This window comes from Dendropsophus ebraccatus, chromosome 13 (genome assembly GCF_027789765.1).
Source record: "Dendropsophus ebraccatus isolate aDenEbr1 chromosome 13, aDenEbr1.pat, whole genome shotgun sequence".
Lineage (NCBI taxonomy): Eukaryota > Metazoa > Chordata > Amphibia > Anura > Hylidae > Dendropsophus > Dendropsophus ebraccatus.
Window position 1 is genome coordinate 15,923,948 of NC_091466.1, and position 21,727 is coordinate 15,945,674.

Consider the following 21,727-nt stretch of genomic DNA (forward strand, 5'->3'; position numbering starts at 1 on the left):
CACCTTGTTGTATCTATGCCACCAAGAATTGAGGCAGTTCTGAAGGCAAAAGGGGGTCCAACCCGTTACTAGCATGGTGTACCTAATAAAGTGGCCGGTGAGTGTATATCAATCCGCTCAGCTACTTTTGCTCTGTAACATGATGCTAATATCTTAGGTAGCATTTTCTTGGTGACGGGTTCCCTTTAACTCTTCATAAACCTACTAAAATAAGAGCCAATGGGGAGGGCCCGTCGACACACACCCATGTACACCTTCCCTAAGGGTCTCAGGAGTATGTTATTTTATGCCAGATGGCAGGTCATATGCCATATAATATGTTAACAGAAATATATATATATATATATATATATATATATATATATATATATATATATATATATATTAGAGAGAGAGAGAGAGAGAGAAAAGTTCGGAAAACAGATACAGCCTATCACTAATCCAAATTTTTAAAACTTATAGATTAACCATCAATCTTTAACTATCTCTAAATATGAGAATAAAACACACTTAAAATTTTGATCATACATGTTTATTATAACAAAATTACCCAGAATTTTCATTACAGTTTTCTGAAATAAATCACAAATTACATCAAAGCTGAAGTGTAAATAGGTTTTTAACAAAGTGACTGAATTTCTCAAACAAAAAAGCAATGTTGGAAATTTAGCTCTAAATCAGCTTCTTCCAATGGACGTTCTTTTATCTGAAGTCTGTGTATATCTCCCATCAGGATCAGGAAACCTTTGAACCTTTGTGTTCTTGGAGCAGCCACACAAGAGGGGACGGGTCTTCTGTTATGTTGCATCTATAAAAGAAACAAGATAAGGATTGATAATACACAGTACAGTCTATATATCATCTTAATACAATTGCTTATAAAGGATCATGACATTCTTTTTTCTAGAAGGATTGCTAGGTTGGCCCACCCTCAACTGAACTGGGAATTAAAAAAAAAAAAGACACAAGAGGCAATTCCCCTTTCCATCCAATATTTGTATCCATTGTTTCTATTGTTCTGACATTTATAAAGTACAGATTATGAAAATGAATGAAAACACAAAGCAATGACCAGCGAATATAGTGTGACTTATATCCGGAATCCATATAAATGTGACGCTACAGTGCAAGGACACCGGATGTGCTAACAACAGGATGTGAGATTGGCCGGTTTGTGTCTCATTCTGACAAGCTATGGACCTTAATAATAAAATTTCCATCCACTAACTATTAAAGGGGCACTCCGGAAACTAGACAGTAGGTTTAATACATTGCTTTAATAAAGTTATATTACTTTATAATGTATAATTTTCTCTATTTACATATATACTTCCATTGAATGGCAGCTGTAAGCAGTAGTGGATTACAATAGGGGCGTTTTGGGCGGCAGCCCGGGGCCCTGAGCTCCTGGGGGGCCCATGACCACCCAAAAAGACTTATACTTTCAGTGGTGTACTGTCTCCTGGCTACACTTCCGCCATGATTTGCAAAAAAAAAATCACTTTTTTTTAATTGCAATTTTGCACAAATCATGACATTATTACATTATCTGTCCTGTACTATGAACGCCAGGCTAGTGTTACCATAGTTACAGTGGGTTGGGGGGCCCAGGCTTGGTGAACAGCCCGGGGCCTATGGTAAAGTTGGCTGGCTGTAAGAACAACACGGCCCCCTCTGCTGCCACCAATGTTTGTGTCGGGAACTGCAGGGCTATATAAGACCTGCAGTTCCAGATCCCCTACTCTGCTCAAACCCACAGCAACCAATCACAGCGCAGCTTTTATTATACCTGGGATCATGAATGTAAAAGTTGAGCTGTGATTTGTTACTATGGGCGACGACAGATATTACTGATACCCCCCGTGTGTCATCACACCTATAAGCCAACAATATCATTATTACATTATATTATATATTATATTACATTATACATATTATTACATTATATATTACAAGACATTTGGAAATTATTAAAATCATGTGCTGGTATATGTGCAAGGTCTGGCATGGGCTCTATTAACCTCTATGGCCTAAATGTAATTGACTGTACTCGGGTCATTACCACTCATATGCAAGTTTTCTATTGGATTATATCATGTACCAGATCAAGCTTTTGATTCCAATTGAAAACTTGAATATGTGATAGAAATGATCCAAACTTAGTCACTAGGTGACCACCAATAGCATTTTATCTGCATATACAGTAAAAGTCTTTAAAAATATGGCAATCCACCTGATTTCCCTCTGGGCCAATATTTTTGCTCTATCCCCACCACGAAGAGAAGGGTAAATGTGATCTATGTCTCTTACCCTTAGGCCGGACAGATATTGTTTGAGGTGTCTTGGTATTGGACATAAAGAATAGGTGTCTTCAGTCTCCCTGGCAGCTATGATGCCACGAACATGTTCACAAACACAGATCTTCCATTGTCTAGTAGTGAGGCCAACATAAATTTTTCCACGCGGGCAAACTGCAAAGTAAATTACATACTCAGTAATTGTATACAATGTGTAATTTCCTAGAACCATCAGGGTTAAAATATGCGTTAGTTTCCTCTACATTACAGTAGGCCACACACTTCCTGCATCGTTTGGTGCCCCAGTTGGGCCCCCTGGTTACAAAAGGGTTAGTGGGCTTACCCACTGTATAGTGGCTTCACACAAGTATGTCACATAGGTTTTTGGATCTCCTAAACGTCTTAGCGGGCTGCTTAGTGAGGCTTTTTGCTAGGGATGGATCAGTTAAAAGCTCTGGCCAGAATTTTTCCAAAATGGATCTCGCATCATGAGTCCTAGAATTATAAGTGCAAATAAATCTTGTTACGTCTTCCATCTTGTGTTTAGCTTTTTCTTTTTTATTGGAACTCAATAATTCATTCCTGTCACTTTATTTTACCTGTGTATAAGCTTTATGTATGGTCTTTCTGCCATACCCCTCTCGTGGAACCTGTCAGCCAGTTCTTCTGCCTGCCTTTCAAAGTCTGATGTTTCTGAACAAATTCTTTTTGTCCTACAGGAATATTGTCCGCTAGAGGCCTAGGATGAGAGGAAGTGACATGTAATAGAGTGTTTGCTGCTGTCGGCTTCCTGTAAACACATGTAGAATTCTTACCTGATGTTGATATCTTGATTTTCACATCCAAGAACTTCAACATTTCCTTGCTATGTTGGTAGGTCAATCTGATGTTCTGTTTATTGATATTGATGCCATGTATGAACTTTTCAAGATCCTTAATCGTCCCCTGCCAAATGAAAATCAAATTATCAATATAACGTTGCTGATATTGTACTTTTTCAGTCTGAGGGACCGGAGAGATCACAACGATGTCCCTCTCCCACAGCATATGAGGGCGCACAAGATGCCCCCATTGCTAAAGCAAATGCCAATGAATCCACAATAAACTTACCAAGCTCCAGGTCCTATTGGCTCATTGACAGAAAACACGTGACCGCATCCAAACCGTCCTCGTGTTTGATTGACGTGTATAAAGCCTCCACATGACATGTGACAAGGGATCATATCCTCCAACACTTGAATTCCGTCCAATATCTTTATTAGGTCTGTATTATCCTTCAAGTATGAAAGCAAAAGTTCAGCCAGTGGTAGCAGGTAAAAATCAATGAATTTACAGCAATAGTCTGTCAAGCTATTTACCCCGATATAATTGGGGATAGTTAGGGAACGCACTTGTGTTTATGGATTATTCCTCCAATAACTCCTCCAGTATTGCCGCTGCCCGTCGTTATTCCTCCGAATCCAATAAAATAGTGTCTGTTCTTTTTGTATGCAATTTCTTTACAATCAATTTGCACGCAAATACATTGAGGTCCTTTACTGTAGTAAGAAAAATCAAAATTAGAGGAAGGTGAGAAAGAAAAGGCAAAGACTGAGTACCCCGCCTGGGCCTCACTCAGTGTGGTATCAGAGAGGGTGATTACCTTGGATTTATCATCTTTTCTCCCCATCTTTGTTCGATTTGTAATTGTATTAATTCCCTCCGCCTTCGGTTTGGCACCTAGACGTCTTGGATCTCTTGAGACTGATGACGTGGTGCTCACCCGGTTCTCCATAGTTCCATCACTCTCTTCTTGATTGATCGTTCCAGAATCATTAGTAACACAGTAATCTTCACCCCGGGGTGCAGCTTTTCTTCTTTCTTTTATCCTTTCTATAAGATCACGTAGTTCCTAATGTTAAAAGGAAAAAATAATAACCGCATGGTTCTTACAATAATGAAAAACATTCAAAAAGTGACACAATATCAGGGTATAAAAGCTACAAATGAGAGGAAACATTAGACAAAGAATAGTTATGGCATACCGGCTCTTCTTCCTCCAGCGGATCCACATCCAAGCCACGTTCCAGAATTCTCTCCTTAGTTTCAGAGATCTAGAAAGATCATTTATAACTTTTTATATAATAATAGAAAGAAGAAGAATATTCCCTGTTACCCACAGCAACCAATCACAGTGCATCTTTTATTTTACCAGGGATCGTGGATATTTTAAAAGTTGAACTGTGACTTGTTACTATGGGCGAGGACAGACATTACTACTGTATGGCATGGGCCATATTAACCTCTATGGCCTGAACGTTATTGACTATACTCAGGTCATTACCCCCACATATACCAGTTTTCTATGGGACTATACCATGTACCTGTATGGGCAGCTTCAGAACAATTGTAACACATATATCTTTAATGAACAAAAATGTAAATTACCGTTGTATATGCCGTAGTGATTGCCCGGATGAGGACACCATACTGGTTCCGGGTGTGTAGGCGTAGTGACGTCTGGCGCACCCAAGACGGTACAATGGTGCTGTGAGGCTTCCTTACATATTCATCAGGCTCTCTGTATCATCACAATAGACTGGATAAGAGGATGTTTCCCAACCCGTCCCTCCTAGGGGAACCCCTACCAAATAATGTTCTACAAATACAAAAACGTCTAAAAAGACACAATGCACAATACCTATAGATCTCTGTGAGCCATATAGGTTACGGTGCTGTCATATACACTGATTCACAGCTGACGTCATCTTTTATCGTTCACTTTCCCGTTTCTTCTCCACCCGGCTCAGAACGCCATGACAATTTCTTCCATCTTCATCTGTGGAGAACCTGCCAGACAAACATCTTAGGCTCTGGACATTTCCAGCAACTTCCTTCCCTTTTTCCCTATATATATCTATATCTATATCTATATATATATATATATATATATATATATATATATATATATATGTGACATATTATTTTTTGTGATATTAAAGGGTGAATCTTCCTGATGTAATGGAGTCTGAATTTCCTCCAGATGTAATTGATGCCTCCTCCTCCAGACACTGTAGGCGATATGGGCGTCCTGTCCTTCAGTTTCAGAAATTAAAGGGGGCTCCTCCTGCCTCATATGAGACAAATGAATCCTCCTGGTGGTAATGGCACCTCATTTGTATCTAGATGTTATAGGTGCCTCCTCCAGACTCCTGTAAGTGATAAATTGGTCTTGTCCTCCAGTTTCTGGTATTATAGTGGGGTTCCTCCCCTATATGAGACAAATAAGTCCTCCTGGTGGTAATGGCGCCTCGTTTGCCTCCAGTTGTTCCTGGCGCCTCCTCCACACTCTTTATGTGTTATGAGAGTCTTGTCCTCCAGTTTCTGATATTATAGCGGGGCTCCTCCTTCCCCATATGAGACAAATGAATCCTCCTGGTGGTAATGGCGCCTCATTTGCCTCTAGATGTTCCTGGCGCCTCCTCCGGACTCCTTTAGTTGTGATGGGAGTCTTGTCCTCCAGTTTAGGATATTATAGCGGGGCTCCTCCTTCCCCATATGAGACAAATGATTCCTCCTGATGGTAATGGCGCCTCCTCCAGACTCCACTAGATGTTAAGGTCTTGTCCTCCAGATGATGATGTTAAGTGGGGGGCTCCTCTTGCCCCATGAGGCAAATGTATCCTCCTGGTGGTAATGGCACCACATTTGCCTCTAGATGTTCTTGGCGCCTCCTCCAGACTCCTGTAGGTGTGAAGTGAGTCTTGTCCTCCAGATGATAAGTGGGCTCCTCCTCCTGGCCTATGAGGCAAATGAATCCTCCTGGTGGTAATGGCGCCTCATTTGCCTCTAGATGTTCCTGGCGCCTCCTCCAGACTCCTCTAGTTGTTATGGGAGTCTTGTCCTCCAGTTTAGGATATTATAGCGGGGCTCCTCCTTCTCCCTTAGAGACAAATGATTCCTCCTGATGGTAATGGCGCCCTATTTGCCTCTAGATGATAAAGGGGTTATTTGGGTGTCTTAGGAGGTATGACTTCTCCTTAATCTATGGTAGCTCACATCAGACTTGGTCTTAGCTCATAATGACACCTTTTAATCTGCCAAGAAGGGGTCAGGCTGAATTGGTGGGGCTGGTGCAGTGCTGCGATCAGCACATGTGGGCAAAGCCAGTCTCACCGGCGGTGGCCAATCTATGTACAATGTTGAGACAACATGGTCAGCATTGTACTTACATTGGTTGCCACAGGTTTCGTCCACATGCGTTGATTGCAGAATAATACCTGCCCACCGCCTCAGCCTGCCCCCCATAAGCCAGATAGGAAGGTATCAGGATGAAATGACACCAAGCTGGGAGTGAGCAATCAGTGAGAAAGGAAAAGTCATAGCTCTTCAACTTCCAGGATAACCCCTTAAAGGGCGCCTCCTCCAGACTCCTCTAGATGTTAAGGTCTTGTCCTCCAGATTATGATGTTAGGCGGGGGCCTCCCCCTACCCCATGAGGCAAATGTATCCTCCTGGTGGTAATGGCGCCTCATTTGCCTCTAGATGTTCTTGGCGCCTCCTCCAGACTCCTGTAGGAGTGAAATGAGTCTTGTCCTCCAGATTGTGATGGTTAAGGGGGCCTCCTCCTGGCCTATGAGGCAAATGAATCCTCCTGGTGGTATTGGCGCGTCATTTGCCTCTAGATGTTCCTGGCGCCTCCTCCGGACTTCTCTAGTTGTTATGGGAGTCTTGTCCTCTAGTTTAGGATATTATAGCGGGGCTCCTCCTTCCCCATATGAGACAAATTATTCCTCCTGATGGTAATGGCGCCTCATTTGCCTCTAGATGATAAAGGGGTTATTTGGGTGTCTTAGGAGGTATGACTTCTCCTTAATCTATGATAGCTCACGTCAGACTTGGTTTTAGCTCATACTGACACCTTTTAATCGGACAAGAAGGGGTCAGGCTGAAGTAGTGGGGCTGGTGCAGTGCTGTGACCACCACATATAGGCGAAGCCAGTCTCACCGGCGGTGGCCAATGTATGTACAATGTTGAGACAACATAGTCAGCATTGTACTTAAATTGGTTGCCACTGGTTTCGTCCACATGCGGTGATGCAGAATAATACCTGCCCACCACCTCAGCCTGCCCCTTATATGCCAGATAGGAAGGATCAGGATGAGATGAGACCAAGCTGGGAGTAAGCAATCAGTGAGAAAGCAAAAGTCATAGTTCTTCAGCTCCCAGGATAACCTCTTTAAGGGCGCCTCCTCCAGACTCCACTAGATGTTAAGCAGGTCTTGTCCTCCAGATGATGATGTTAAGCGGGGGCCTCCTCCTGCCCCATGAGGCAAATGTATCCTCCTGGTGGTAATGGCGCCTCATTTGCCTCTAGATGTTCCTGGCGCCTCCTCCAGACTCCTGTAGGTGTGAAGTGAGTCTTGTCCCCCAGATTGTGATGGTTAAGGGGGCCTCCTCCTGCCCCATGAGGCAAATGAATCCTCCTGGTGGTAGTGGCGCTTCATTTGCCTCTCGATATTCTTGGCGCCTCCTCCAGACTCCTGCAATTGTAAAATAAGTCTTGTCCTCCAGATGATGATGTTAAGTGGGGGCCTCCTCCTGCCCCATGAGGCAAATGATTCCTCCTGGTGTAAATGGCGCCTCATTTGCCTCTAGATGTTCCGGGCGCCTCCTCCGGACTCCTCTAGTTGTTATGGGAGTCTTGTCCTCCAACGTTTGATGTTATAACGGGGCTCCTCCTTCCCCATATGAGACAAATGATTCCTCACGGTGGTGAGGGTGACTCATTTGTCTCTAACTAGAGTGTGTGTGCTGAGAGTGTGTGTACTTGTGTGTGTGATAGTGTGTACGTGTGCATGTGTGCGACTATAGAAAGGATATTCCGGTGGTCTTCCAGATCTTCTTGCTGTTGTTGGTCCCCATTCTGGCAGCATTACACCCTGGTGATAAGTAACAAGATATGAAAAATTGATCAACATGTTCAGTAAATGAGAAACATATATCAATGAGAGACGCTCGGCATGTGATACTATATCCTGGAGACTAATCAATGGATATTCTATGTTCTGAATTGTACAGTAATGACATATCTCTGTAATAAAGACTAATATCATCTAATTTCTCTGGGTTTCCAGTACCCGGACTGATGATATAGTAAACTATGAGAAGATTTAGGCCATTCATTCCTCCTCATCTCCTGCTCCTTGTCTGGGACTCTTCTATGTGAAGTTCATTTATCATAAATAAGTGACTATATGGCGACACATATGAGATCTGCCTGTGATATACCCAATAGATATTCTGAAAAAAATCTTTACTGAAACATGCCAAAATCCTCATCAGATTCTGAGCATGTGGACATAGCATTAAAGGGGTACACCCATCTGGGACACTTATGGGATATCCAAAGGTTGGACCGGCATTTAGGGGACCCTTACAGAATATTCTCTGCCATAAGTATATACCAAGATGTGCCCATAAACATTCTACTAAACACAGCTGATGTGTGACAACAGTATAAGGTGTCTCAGTTTTCACTATCTGATCCTTCTGTTCTCAGAGGAATAAGCTGGCATCAGGGCAGTCTGGTGACAGCTTACCTCTCCCTTTAGGAAACACATGAATATTCGGCTGTGAGAGGAAACTGCTGGCTAAAAGACAGGTATTAGGTGTATAGGCGCCTTTAATTCCTTTTACTTACTGTATGATGATTAGGAATATGAGGTGCCGGGTTCCTCCTCTGTGTCAGCCTGGCACACGTTCCCCTTGCGTGGATGGGCGCTGATGGTCTTGCAGAGGGAGCAGGAAGGTGGGCTATTCTTCGGGCCGTAGGTGGTCAGCTCCCGGTCATCTCTCCTGAAGTAACGAATAGCCCAGCCGTGATGGTCTTTCCTCTCTCTTGTCCATGCCCAGTGCGAGGGGTCTTCTGCCAGGATCTAGAATGAAAAAATATAGGAATTAGAATTACCTTATTATCACAGATTCTTCATCAAGACCTGAGAACTCTACGTCACATTTACTAACCTGATCACAAGTGGACCGGTCCACCCAAGCCTTGAAATCCATACGGAGGAGCAACAGGTTGCGATCGTCATGGAGCCGTGATGTCTTCTTGGTCCAACGATGCCCCAAGGCCCAGGGGTAGATCTCCGCACGGAAGTCCTCCTCTTCTTCCTCGAACTGGTTCGCCAAAAACCTGGCAGAAAAATAAATCAAATAAATCATGGAACATGTTACAGCTGATAATCTGTAAAACATTAGAGACCTGGGAAAAAAGGAGAGTAATAACAGTAGTATAAGTAAATGTTATGGAGTCTACATTACACTTGGACATTCCTATTCTATTGCTTATTTTACTATTCTGTTCTCTGCTTATACATCAGCAAGTATATAGATATTGGTTGGAATAAAAGAGACTCACAGTGCTGCAAAGAAGTATTCTCTATATTCCTCGGTACTCAATCCGGCTCTTCTGAAATACGCGAGGACCATTGCCAGGAGATACTAGTGGGAAGAGAAGGGTGGTTACAGGCTGGTAGTATCGCTGTCTACATAAGTGATAAGGTTAGAAGAACACGGCCGCAGTCTCCCATAACCAGCACAAAATCTGTCTACAAGTTGTGAGTGGTGATAGAGCTTAGCTCCATTCACTTCTGTGCAGATATAATAACAGATGTATCTGATAGACAGGTGTGCTGCTGTTTCTGGAAGAAAGCAGACATGTTTTTCTAACCTTGTACAAACTGTGATGAACAGTTTCCTGGAGACTATACATAGGCAGCCAATGTAACTCTTTTAGCCCTTTTCTTTTTACCTACAGGGCTGCTTGTGCTTTTTGCACCACAATGTATAGTTGTTGTTGTTATTTTTATTATTATTATTATTATTATTATTATTTATATTTATCTTTTTATTAATTTTTTCCTGATAATTTTGCAAAAAATGTACAATTCTGGTGCTCTTTTTCCTCTTTTAGTTTACGCTGTTCATTGCACGGGTATAGTATTTTCATATCTTAATAGATGGGACAATTGTGCACTCTAAAATATATAATATGCGTATTCAATGGCATAGCAATGCTATGCCATTGCTTACTGTAGCATTGAGATCATCTCATAGAGTCTGCTGGAATACTTTATGGTAAGTATGAGACGTATAGCAGACAAAGAAAATGTGATAATGTGACTGCGGGGGTCCCAATGTGACTGCAGGGGTCCCGACTGGACATTGAGCGCAGCCGTCCAATCTCAGCGTTGAAGGGGCTCGGCCTATTATTACATGTGAGGCCCCGGCTACTGATAGCAGCCAGTCCTCACATTCATGAGGTGAGCTGAGCTCCTGCACCTGCTTCATAGAGCCCCTGTGTAATATAACATACTGATACGTCATGATGCGGGAACTCACTCCTTTCCATGACTTGCCGGTAACATCGTTTTGTGTCAAAGGGTAAAATATGGTGAATATTCTATCAATTAACCGGTTTCCATTTCCTCACACAACGCTACTATACCTTGTCCGATATTCTCTTACAGCCGTCTCTGGCAAGAAAGAAGCGAATGTAGTCGTCATCTAGAAGAAAAACAGAAACATCAGAAATTTAATATTCTTAGTCTTGGAATTAAATTCAATAAAGAAAAAATCTGTACGGCAATCAGATAAGAAACGTGCAGCACTACAAGATGGTATAAACCTGTATGTGGGAAGAGCAGGATAATAGTATAAAGCGTCCTGATGTATGTAATATTACATATAACGTGAAGGAGGACGCTCTGGGGGAGATATAACAATGATGCGCCCGTAGCGTACGCCAGCCGTAACTCCCGCTCGCCTGATGGGCCCCACAATGCCTGTGCCAGGTGCAGGGCCTACACCTCTTAGTAAATCCATCTAGGAAAAAGGGGGCGGGGCTTTATTTATGACTGGCATACCAGTATGCCAGTCCTGATAAATCTCCCCCTATGTGTGATGTGTACGGCTGCCTCTACCTGGTACATAACCGGGACCAGTGTGGAAGGAGCAATGAGTCTTACCAAGTAGTGTGAAGAAAGCGGCAAGCTCCTTCCTCTTCTGCTGGGTGGTGTCCTCCTTCCTCCGCTTCTTGGTGGGCTCCTTGTGGGCAGGTGATGGTGATCTGTACGAGAAGATATTTTAGGAATAATTGTCTTATGATGAAAGTCATCAGTGACGCATAAAGAATGAAAGTGCAGAACATTAGCTAAGGAGGAGGCATGTTGTATAGTCCCCAGAGCCATAGTAAGCCGGGCCGGACTGTTACCTGGAGTTACCTGGCTGCAGCGGGGATTTGTCCCTATCCCTATGTGACCACTACAGACAGTCAGTAGCTGCATGGTGTATTTGACGTGTATGTTAGTGGCACATGTGGTATGTGAGGATTGTGATAGTGGCGCCATGTAGCATGTAACAAGGATATCAATGCCACATGTGGTACAAGATAAGTATATCGTTGGCACATGTGACATGATAAGAGCATATTAGTGGCACATATCATATGTGGCAAGTATGTTACTACCGCATGCAGAATATGATAAATGCTGGTTGCACAAGTCATATGTAATAAGTTTGTTAGTGGCACATGCAGCATGTGATGAGTATGGTAGTGGCACATGTGCTATGTAATAAGTATGTAAGTGGCACATACAACACGGGATTAGTATGTCAGTGAGACATGCAGTATGTGATTAGTATGTTAGTGACCCATGTAACATGGGATTAGTATGTTAGTGACACATGTAACATGGGATTAGTATGTTAGTGACACATGTAACATGGGATTAGTATGTTAGTGACACATGTAACATGGGATTAGTATTTTAGAGACACATGTAACATGGGATTAGTATGTTAGTGACACATGTAACATGGGATTAGTATTTTAGAGACACATGTAACATGGGATTAGTATGTTAGTGACACATGTAACATGGGATTAGTATTTTAGAGACACATGTAACATGGGATTAGTATGTTAGAGACACATGTAACATGGGATTAGTATGGTAGTGACACATGTAACATGGGATTAGTATGTTAGTGACACATGTAACATGGGATTAGTATGTTAGTGACACATGTAACATGGGATTAGTATGTTAGTGACACATGTAACATGGGATTAGTATGTTAGTGACACATGTAACATGGGATTAGTATGTTAGTGACACATGTGATGACTGTTAGTTGCACATGCAATATTTGATGTTCAGGGATGGTGTAAGGGTAGACACACTAAATCCTACAGCCTCCCACCCCTCCAGACAACAATAACCACCCTGTCTAGGCATGGTGGGGGTTGTAGTTTCAAAAGGGCAGCTGCCTGGGCACACTGGGGACTGCAGTTTCACAGCAGCGGCTGACCAGGCATGATGGGAGTTGTCGTTGCGCAGCTGTAGCTGACCAGGGATAATGGGAGTTGTAGTTGCACTGCAGCGGATGACCAGGCATGCTGGAGGTTGTAGTTATACAGCAGCGGATGACCAGGCATGCTGGGGGTTGAAGTTGCACAGCAGCGGATGACCAGGCGTGCTGGGGGTTGTAGTTACACTGCAGCAGATGACCAGGCATGCTGGGGGTTGTAGTTATACAGCAACGGATGACCAGGCATGCTGGGGGTTGTAGTTGCACAGCAGCGGCTGACCAGGCATGCTGGTAGTTGTAGTTACACAGCAGCAGATGACCAGGCATGCTAGGGGTTGTAGTTGTACAGCAACGGCTGACAAGGCATGCTGGGCGTTGTAGTTGCACAGAAGCAGATGACCAGGCATGCTGGGGGTTGTAGTTGCACAACAGCGGATGACCAGGCATGCTGGGGGTTGTAGTTGCACAACAGCGGATGACCAGGCATGCTAGAGGTTGTAGTTGCACAGCAGCTGCTGACCAGACATGCTGGGGGTTGTAGTTGCATAGCGGTAGCTGACTAGGCATGCTGGGGGTTGTAGTTGCACAGCAGTGAATGACCAGGCATGCTGGGGGTTGTAGTAGTTGTACAGCAGCGACTGACCAGGCATGCTGGAGGTTGTAGTTGCACAGAAGCAGATGACCAGGATTGCTGGGGGTTGTAGTTACACAGCAGCGGATGACCAGGCATGCTGGGGGTTGTAGTTGCACAACAGCGGATGACCAGGCATGCTGGAGGTTGTAGTTACACAGCAGCAGATGACCAGGCATGCTGGGGGTTGTAGTTACACAGCAGCGGATGACCAGGCATGCTGGGGGTTGTAGTTGCACAACAGCGGATGACCAGGCATGCTGGAGGTTGTAGTTGCACAGAAGCAGATGACCAGGCATGCTGGGGGTTGTAGTTGCACAACAGCGGATGACCAGGCGTGCTGGGGGTTGTAGTTACACAGCAGCAGATGACCAGGCATGCTGGGGGTTGTAGTTGCACAGCAGCAGATGACCAGGCATGCTGGGGGTTGTAGATACACAGCAGAGGATGACCAGGCATGCTGGGCGTTGTAGTTGCACAGCAGCAGATGACCAGATATGCTGGGGGTTGTAGTTGCACAGCGGTAGCTGACCAGGCATGCTGGGGGTTGTAGTTGCACAGCGGTAGCTGTTTAGGCATGCTGGGGGTTGTAGTTGCACAGCAGCGGATGACCAGGCATGCTGGGGGTTGTAGCTGTACAGCAGCGGATGACCAGGCATGCTGGGGGTTGTAGTTGCACAGCAGTGAATGACCAGGCATGCTGGGGGTTGTAGTTGCACAGCAGCGGATGACCAGGCATGCTGGGGGTTGTAGTTGCACAGAAGCGGATGACCAGGCATGCTAGCCCCTTACCAGAGTGCGGAGGAATACAAGAGCTGCGGCCATCCGGGGCGCAGGTCAGGCCTATCAGGAAGGCGACACACAGGGTGACGACTGATGTCATGCGCCAGCACCGTGCAGGAGAGGGTAAGGAAACAAATCCTTGTGTGAGGAGGGTGACTGGGGCGCTCCGGCAGACAAACAGCACACTGTACTTGGAAATAGAAATTTCTAAGATGTGCTGTCTGTCTGCTGAAGCCCCCCAAATGAACCACTATGGGAGGAGGGCGGCGGCCAGCTGGGGGGCGCTCCAGCAGTATATTAGTATATTGGTATGTTAGTGGCACATATGGTATGTGATGGGTATATTAGTGGCACATATGGTATGTGATGAGTATATTAGTGGCACATATGGTATGTGATGAGTATATTAGTGGCACATATGATAGGTGATGAGTATATTAGTGGCACATATGGTATACGATAACTATATTAGTGGCACATATGGTATGTGATGAGTACATTAGTGGCACATATGGTATGTGATGGGTATATTAGTGGCACATATGATAGGTGATGAGTATATTAGTGGCACATATGATAGGTGATGGGTACATTAGTGGCACATATAGTATCTGTTTTATTTTCACTTTAAAGGTACAGACTTATATAGCTTTTAAATTGAACCTAGCCTTAGAGTAAGGGAAAAATGTATGCTACCACTATGCAAGCACCAATATAATCAATACCGCAATACAGTGACCATAGTGCGGACTAATACTTGGTCATCACAGGCTCTGCAGAGTATTACCACACTGCAGATTATATGGGAGAGTCCAGTATGTATACTGTACCCCCTGAATGTAACAAGACCATGTATACTGTACCCCTGACTCTAACAGGACCATGTATACTGTACCCCCTGAATGTAACAGGACCATGTATACTGTACCCCTGACTCTAACAGGACCATGTATACTGTACCCCCTGAATGTAACAGGACCATGTATACTGTACCCCCTGAATGTAACAAGAACATGTATACTGTACCCCCTGAATGTAACAGGACCATGTATACTGTACCCACTGAATGTAACAGGACCATGTATACTGTACCCACTGAATGTAACAGAACCATGTATACTGTACCCCTGAATGTAACAGAACCATGTATACTGTACCCCTGACTGTAACAGGACTGTGTATACTTTACCCCCTGACTGTAACAGGACTGTGTATACTTTACCCCCTGACTGTAACAGGACCATGTATACTGTACCCCCTAAATGTAACAGGACCATGTATACTGTACCCCCTGAATATTACAGGACCATGTATACTGTACCCCCTGAATGTAACAAGAACATGTATACTGAACCCCCTGAATGTAACAGGACCATGTATACTGTACCCCTGAATGTAACAGGACCATGTATACTGTACCCCTGAATGTAACAGGACCATGTATACTGTACCCCTGAATATAACAGGACCATGTATACTGTAACCCCATTAATGTAACAGGACCATGTATACTGTACCCCCTGACTGTAACAGGACCGTGTATACTGTACCCCCTGAATGTAACAGGACCATGTATACTGTACACCCTGACTGTAACAGGACCATGTATACTGTACCCCCTGACAGTAACAGGACCATGTATACTGTACCCCCTAAATGTAACAGGACCGTGTATACTGTACCCCCTGACTGTAACAAGACCATGTATACTGTACCCCCTGAATATTACAGGACCATGTATACTGTACCCCCTGAATATTACAGGACCATGTATACTGTACCCCCTTGACTGTAACAAGACCATGTATACTGTACCCCCTGAATATTACAGGACCATGTATACTGTACCCCCTGAATATTACAGGACCATGTATACTGTACCCCCTTGACTCTAACAGGACCATGTATACTGTACCCCCTGAATGTAACAGGATCATGTATACGCCTCCCCTGTCACAGTGCCATATACCGATCCTGCCACATACGCCTCCCCTGTCAGAGCGCCATATACCGATCCTGCCACATACGCCTCCCCTGTCAGAGCGCCATATACCGATCCTGCCACATACGCCTCCCCTGTCACAGCGTACTTCGAGGTCTACTACCCTTCTGTTGCGGCAGCTGTGTGGTGGTGGGGGTCCTTAAAGCAAATATACCACCAGGTACTGTACATCGCTTTGTTTATTTCACATTAACAGACCGGCGTCAGTCTATTCCTGAGCGCACTGGCCTGCCCCAGAGCACTGCCAACATGCCGCCAGCCCCCAGTGTGATGAGGGGAGATGGTCACACTGGGGGTTTGGGGGCTGGTGGTCGGCAATAGACTGGTGCTGTGCACAGGAAACGGGAGGAGGTTCAGAAAAAGGACTGCACCACTGGCATCTCTGCGCTGGCGCGGTACATTATAGGGTCAGGCGGTATCTGACAGTCACATTCTGTTGCACAAGAGGTTTGCGGCTCCTATGTCAGCCGTAAGATGGCTGACATAGAGGAGCATGTGACCATGCCCCACCTCCAGTGTCCACCACTGTGCCTATATATGCTATGGAGGACACTGGGGGCGGGGCATGGTCACATGCTTCTCTATGTCGGCCATCTTATGGACAGACTCACCACAAAGCAGGACAGCACAGCCTGGAGGAGTGGAGTCTGACTTTAGCTTTATGAGGTACACAGGGAGTTTAAAGGATAGAAAAGACATGTACTATAATGTTAAATTTGGCCGACCAAAAATGATAAATAAAAGTCCTTTATTATATTAGGTACGCATACAAATGGTAATAGAAAGAGTCCCAATTAAAAAGACATTTAAAAAATCCCAAACTCCAGGGAAAGCCTATGGTCTAATGCAATCCAGAACAGACAGCATTGTCCTGACAATACATTGTCCTGATGTCCCACAGAGCATGCCCACAGTAGTTCCCACCACAAAGATGGCGCATATGAAATTCACTATGTTGTATCCGCAGGCGCTTGAGCGGAATTCCATGGATGATAAGACAAAGGGGCAAAGTAGTCCAAACTCCACAATGGCGCACATATGTCCTAGTATTATAAACGGATGTCAGCACAATAACCAGTTCCACTTGCTCAAAAAAAAAAAAAAAAAAGAGTAGAAAACGTAAATGCAAAACCACAGAGCATGCCCACAACAAAAATTGTGCACATAGATCTTGGTATGTTAACTGCGCCAGTGCTAGTACATTCCTATATAAATAAAGAGAACATAATAATCCTAATTCATAAATGACACATATGGATAACACTTTAAATGTTTGTGTAATACTTCTTGTGGACGTCTGGTTTATACTGGAAATTGTTTAATATTTTGTTAATAAAACGGCTGCTGTGACCATTAGATCCAACTATAGGTGTGTGTATTTATTGGGTACCAGGGGGTGGGGGATGGGTCAGGTTCCTTATGGACCCGGTGTAACAGGCCAGAGTATACCCCCAGCCCAGACTATACCCGGGGTTAAAATGGCCTAGGCTAGATTATACCCCGGGGTATAATCTGGACGGGGGTTAATCTGGCCTGGTACACCGGGTCATGTTAGTGGCACATGATACGTGGTAAGTATATTAGTGGCACGTACATAGTGTGTAAGTGGCTTCCTAGGTTGGCCTGAAATCTCCCGATATCTTAGAAGATTTGTTGTAACCTGAAATGATGTAATCACTATGGTCCTCAGGGCTAAACCCAAGATGTGGTGGAATATGTCATAAACCATTGTTTCTTTTATTAAGTGGCAAAAAAAATAAAATATGTTAAAATACAGATAAGTTGTTCTTCAAGGTCCTTAAAAGTAACCCCAAGAAAAGTCCTGCCAACCAAATATCATAGAACGCAACCAAAATCCAAATATATCCAAAGAAATTGCACAAATAAATAGAAATATAACAAAAAATTCTTTATTTCAAATATTAAAGTTAGTTCGATAAAAGCACATAAATAGTAAAGTATGGGATAGACACAAACGTCAAAAAACCAGAGAGGAAGAAATCGGTGTGGTATAACACAAGTAATACAATTTAGTATATTGAACAACACCACCATCTAGTGGTCACTTATTATATGGCAATCAGTAACAAACGAGGACTGAAAAGTTTAAACCATGATAGGTATACAGTAGATATTGTTAAAGAACTGATAAAGTAAATACAGCTAGAAGAGGGAAACTGTATGTATCCCCTCCCATGTGGGCAATCTCAGACTAATAATCACTGTGAAAAAATCCCACAAGGAAAACTACATAACCAGTCCATGTACAGCCATACAAAGAAAAGAGAAAGTGAGCACTATAAACCAACACTGACATCTTACCCTCCGCCTGGCACAGCAGTCCGACGTACGTTTCGCTCACTTGCCATATAATAAGTGACCACTAGATGGTGGTGTTGTTCAATATACTTAATTGTATTACTTGTGTTACACCACATTGATTTCTTCCTCTCCCTCTGTTTTTTTTACGTTTGTGTCTATCCCATACTTTACTATTTTATGTGCTTTTATCGAACTAACTTTAATATTTGAAATAAAGAATTTTTTGTTATATTTTTATTTATTTGTGCAATTTCTTTGGATTTCCTTAAGAGGTACCATACATACACAGAAACAGGTACAAGAATGAATAAAATAACCAATAAAATAAGCATGCAAAAATATAATAATTCAAAAAATGAATGAGGAAAAAATGAATAAAGAAAGACAGAAAAAATCCTTGAATATTTTTTTTTTTTTTTTGGGGGGGGGGGGATGTTTATAAATTTTATACATATTTTAAAGCAAAATAGATGAATAAAGGTAAAACAGAAAAGGAAACTGCGATGATGCAATAATATTGGTTATAACAGATATTGTTAAAAAACAAAACAGCGCACAGACCGTTCACTTCAAGGGTTTTCAAGAAGATTTTTTTAAATACATTTTTGTCTTTTTTATTCATTTTTTACTATTCAATTTTTTCATTATTATATTTTTGATGCATATTTTATGGACATGTTTCTGTTTATGTATTGTACCTCATAAGGAGTTTGAAGGTCAGTTTATATGTATTTTACTTTTAGTTGTACAACCAGGAATCGCCATCTAGCCCAGCCTAAAGCAACCCTGGTGACCAATAAATGTGAGACCGTGTAATACATATGTGTACTGTGTCCTACACTGTCACACTTACCTCTCCTCATCCTGGGCGGTCTTTCTCTTGCGGCCATGTCCTCCTCTTCGTCCTCCTCCTTGTCCTCCTCTTCGTCCTCCTCCTTGTCCTCCTCTTCGTCCTCCTTCTTGTCCTCCTCTTCGTCCTCCTCCTTGTCCTCCTCTTCCTCCTCCTTGTCCTCCTCGTCCTCCTCCTTGTCCTCCTCTTCCTGGGAATCTTAAAAGAGAAAGAAATGTTAATACGAGTGAAAAAAATAACATATATATATATATATATATATATAGAGAGAGAGAGAGAGAGAGAGAGAGAGAGAGAGAGAGAGCGAGAGAGCGAGAGAGCGCTGTGTATAGGTAGATGTATAAAGGTAGATGTGTATAGATAGATGTATGTATGTAGGGGTATATAGGCAGAGGTATATAGGTAGAGGTATATAGGTAGAGGTATATAGGTAGATGTATATGGGTAGATGTATATAGATAGATGTATATGGGTAGATGTGTATGCCCTGTCCCCCCCCCCCCATAGCCATCAGCCATTACAGGAAACCCCATCGCTTACCTGGAGCTCATGATGAATCTTCTAAATAAAAGGAAATCACAAAGAAAAGGTTAATAAAATGGCACAATGTAATACAATATAGATAATAACCATAAACAATAACTTACCAGTCGCCTCAAACCCTCCTCTTCCTTTCTGATCCCCCAATGTCTCCATATGACCCCAGTCACCCCAAATCCTCCTCTTCCTTCCTGATCCCCCAATGTCTCCATATGATTCCCTGTCACCCCAAATCCTCCTCTTCCCAATCCCCCAATGTCCCCCTATGACCCCCAGTCACCCCATTCTCTCCATATTCTGCTCCTCTGTGTATAACCCAATGGGCCGCTCTCCGTTTCCTGGCACTATGGAGTAGGCGGCCATCGCTATATGGGGTGATATCACTGGCACAGTCCCGGGGTTACATTCTGATACTTACCTCTCCTGACTCGCAGGGATGATAAGTCCTCCGACGCTGGAAAATAAATCCGGATCCTCGATGCTCTGAAAGATACTGAAAAGATAAGTTACTCAAAGAGCAAGATGGAGTCAGTCCTATCTCTGTAAACAGCGATGACAGACTGGCATCAGCTGATGGGTTGTTTACCACTTTGAAGGCCAATCCTGCGATCCTATTGGCTGCTGCTTGATGATGTCATAAAGAGATAGCAATAAAGTTATATGTCCTCTGTCGCCCATAGCAACCAATCACAGCTCAGCTTTCATTTTGCCAGGGCTCATTATTATTTGAGAGCTGAGCTGTGATTGGGTGTTGTTCTCTGTTGCCCATAGCAACCAATCACAGCTCAGCTTACACTTTACCAGGACTCATTATTATTTGAAAGCTGAGCTGTGATTGGCTGTTATGGACAACAGAGGCCTTTGCTACTATAAGGCAGATGAATAAATCTCCCCCTATAGATAGACGAAGTGTAACCCTTTCCCTGCCATCTCTCCGATATCCTGTCAGTATGGCTGTACTATGGCTACTAATGGCTGCACCTCGGCCTATACTGAGGCTGGAGCCGCCATCTTGTTATATGGCAGATAAGTGTCAGTAAAGCCTCCATTATATACAGCAGACAGGTATAAGGGCTATACATATGGCACTGACGTATCCGCAGAGATCTGTCCTGTCTATAGTCACCACCTTCATGTGGTCATACAATTCATATATATATATATATATATATATATATATATATATATATATATATATATATTTAATGCAGGTTTTGTGTGGGGGGTTTGTTGTTGCTGAAATTAAAATGATGGGAAACTAATAGGTAACTTTTGGTTGCCATGGGAACTTATTTTCTGCATATAAACCCCTCAGTAACCACATAACAAGAAGCCACCAGCTGCCTGATAGATAGATAGATAGATAGATAGATAGATAGATAGATAGATAGGAGATGGATAGATAGATAGATAGATAGACAGACAGATAGATATGAGATAGATAGAGACACTCCAAAACAGGTGAAAATTCTAATGGTGTTTGATTCCATATACAATGCACTGGGTGCGGGCCCACCAGTCTCCAGTGTGACAAAACCCCCTCCCCTCTGTGACGGGCCTCCATTAAAATCAGTGGACCGCATCACAGAGGGAAGGGGAAGTTGTCTCACTGGGGGCCAGCAGCTCGCCCCCGGTGCTTCATGCCCAGTCGGTGCTCAGAAATAGACTGGGGCCGTGCACAGGAACCAGGTGGCAGTTCCAAAAAAAACTTGTGCCATCTGCATCTCCGCCACAACGCCCGTCTGTTAATGTAAAAAAGACATAATGATGTACCTGGTGCTACATTTGTTTTAACTGCACTGAAGACTGGCTAAAAGGGTTATTTCCATCAGTGATTTCATGGAGCGTCTAAGGTGGACTTGCCTGTCAGGTGCCTGACGGTCACTGTAGCACTTTGTATCCTACAAGTTGAGAGTGGGCCACTTTTGCTCCACTCTTTGTCTCC

At 43.5% G+C, this 21,727-nt stretch overlaps 1 protein-coding gene across 8 annotated transcripts; it reads right to left on the reverse strand.

The window, feature by feature from the left end:
• Positions 1–722: 722 nt before the first annotated feature.
• Positions 723–20,479, reverse strand: LOC138771247 (speedy protein 1-A-like). 8 transcript variants are annotated; one of them, XR_011359574.1, is made up of 21 exons: positions 20,369–20,479; positions 20,201–20,275; positions 19,783–19,803; positions 19,246–19,440; positions 11,310–11,410; positions 10,790–10,848; positions 9,701–9,783; positions 9,304–9,475; positions 8,981–9,215; positions 8,147–8,219; positions 4,978–5,115; positions 4,725–4,857; positions 4,322–4,390; positions 3,940–4,188; positions 3,689–3,835; positions 3,408–3,571; positions 3,113–3,242; positions 2,897–3,036; positions 2,641–2,792; positions 2,311–2,471; positions 723–808 (listed from the first exon to the last, which is right to left on the reverse strand). XR_011359574.1 is itself a non-coding variant. In XM_069950827.1 (10 exons), the coding sequence occupies exons 1-9, from the start codon at positions 20,458–20,460 to the stop codon at positions 8,991–8,993; spliced, it is 1,023 nt and encodes a 340-aa protein (XP_069806928.1). In that variant the 5' UTR covers positions 20,461–20,479; the 3' UTR covers positions 6,551–8,219; positions 8,981–8,990. The 8 variants fall into 8 exon arrangements, 1 of the variants encoding a protein (XP_069806928.1); XR_011359577.1 differs by having other exon boundaries at positions 3,113–3,230; positions 4,978–5,126; XR_011359573.1 differs by having other exon boundaries at positions 4,978–5,126.
• Positions 20,480–21,727: the final 1,248 nt, after the last annotated feature.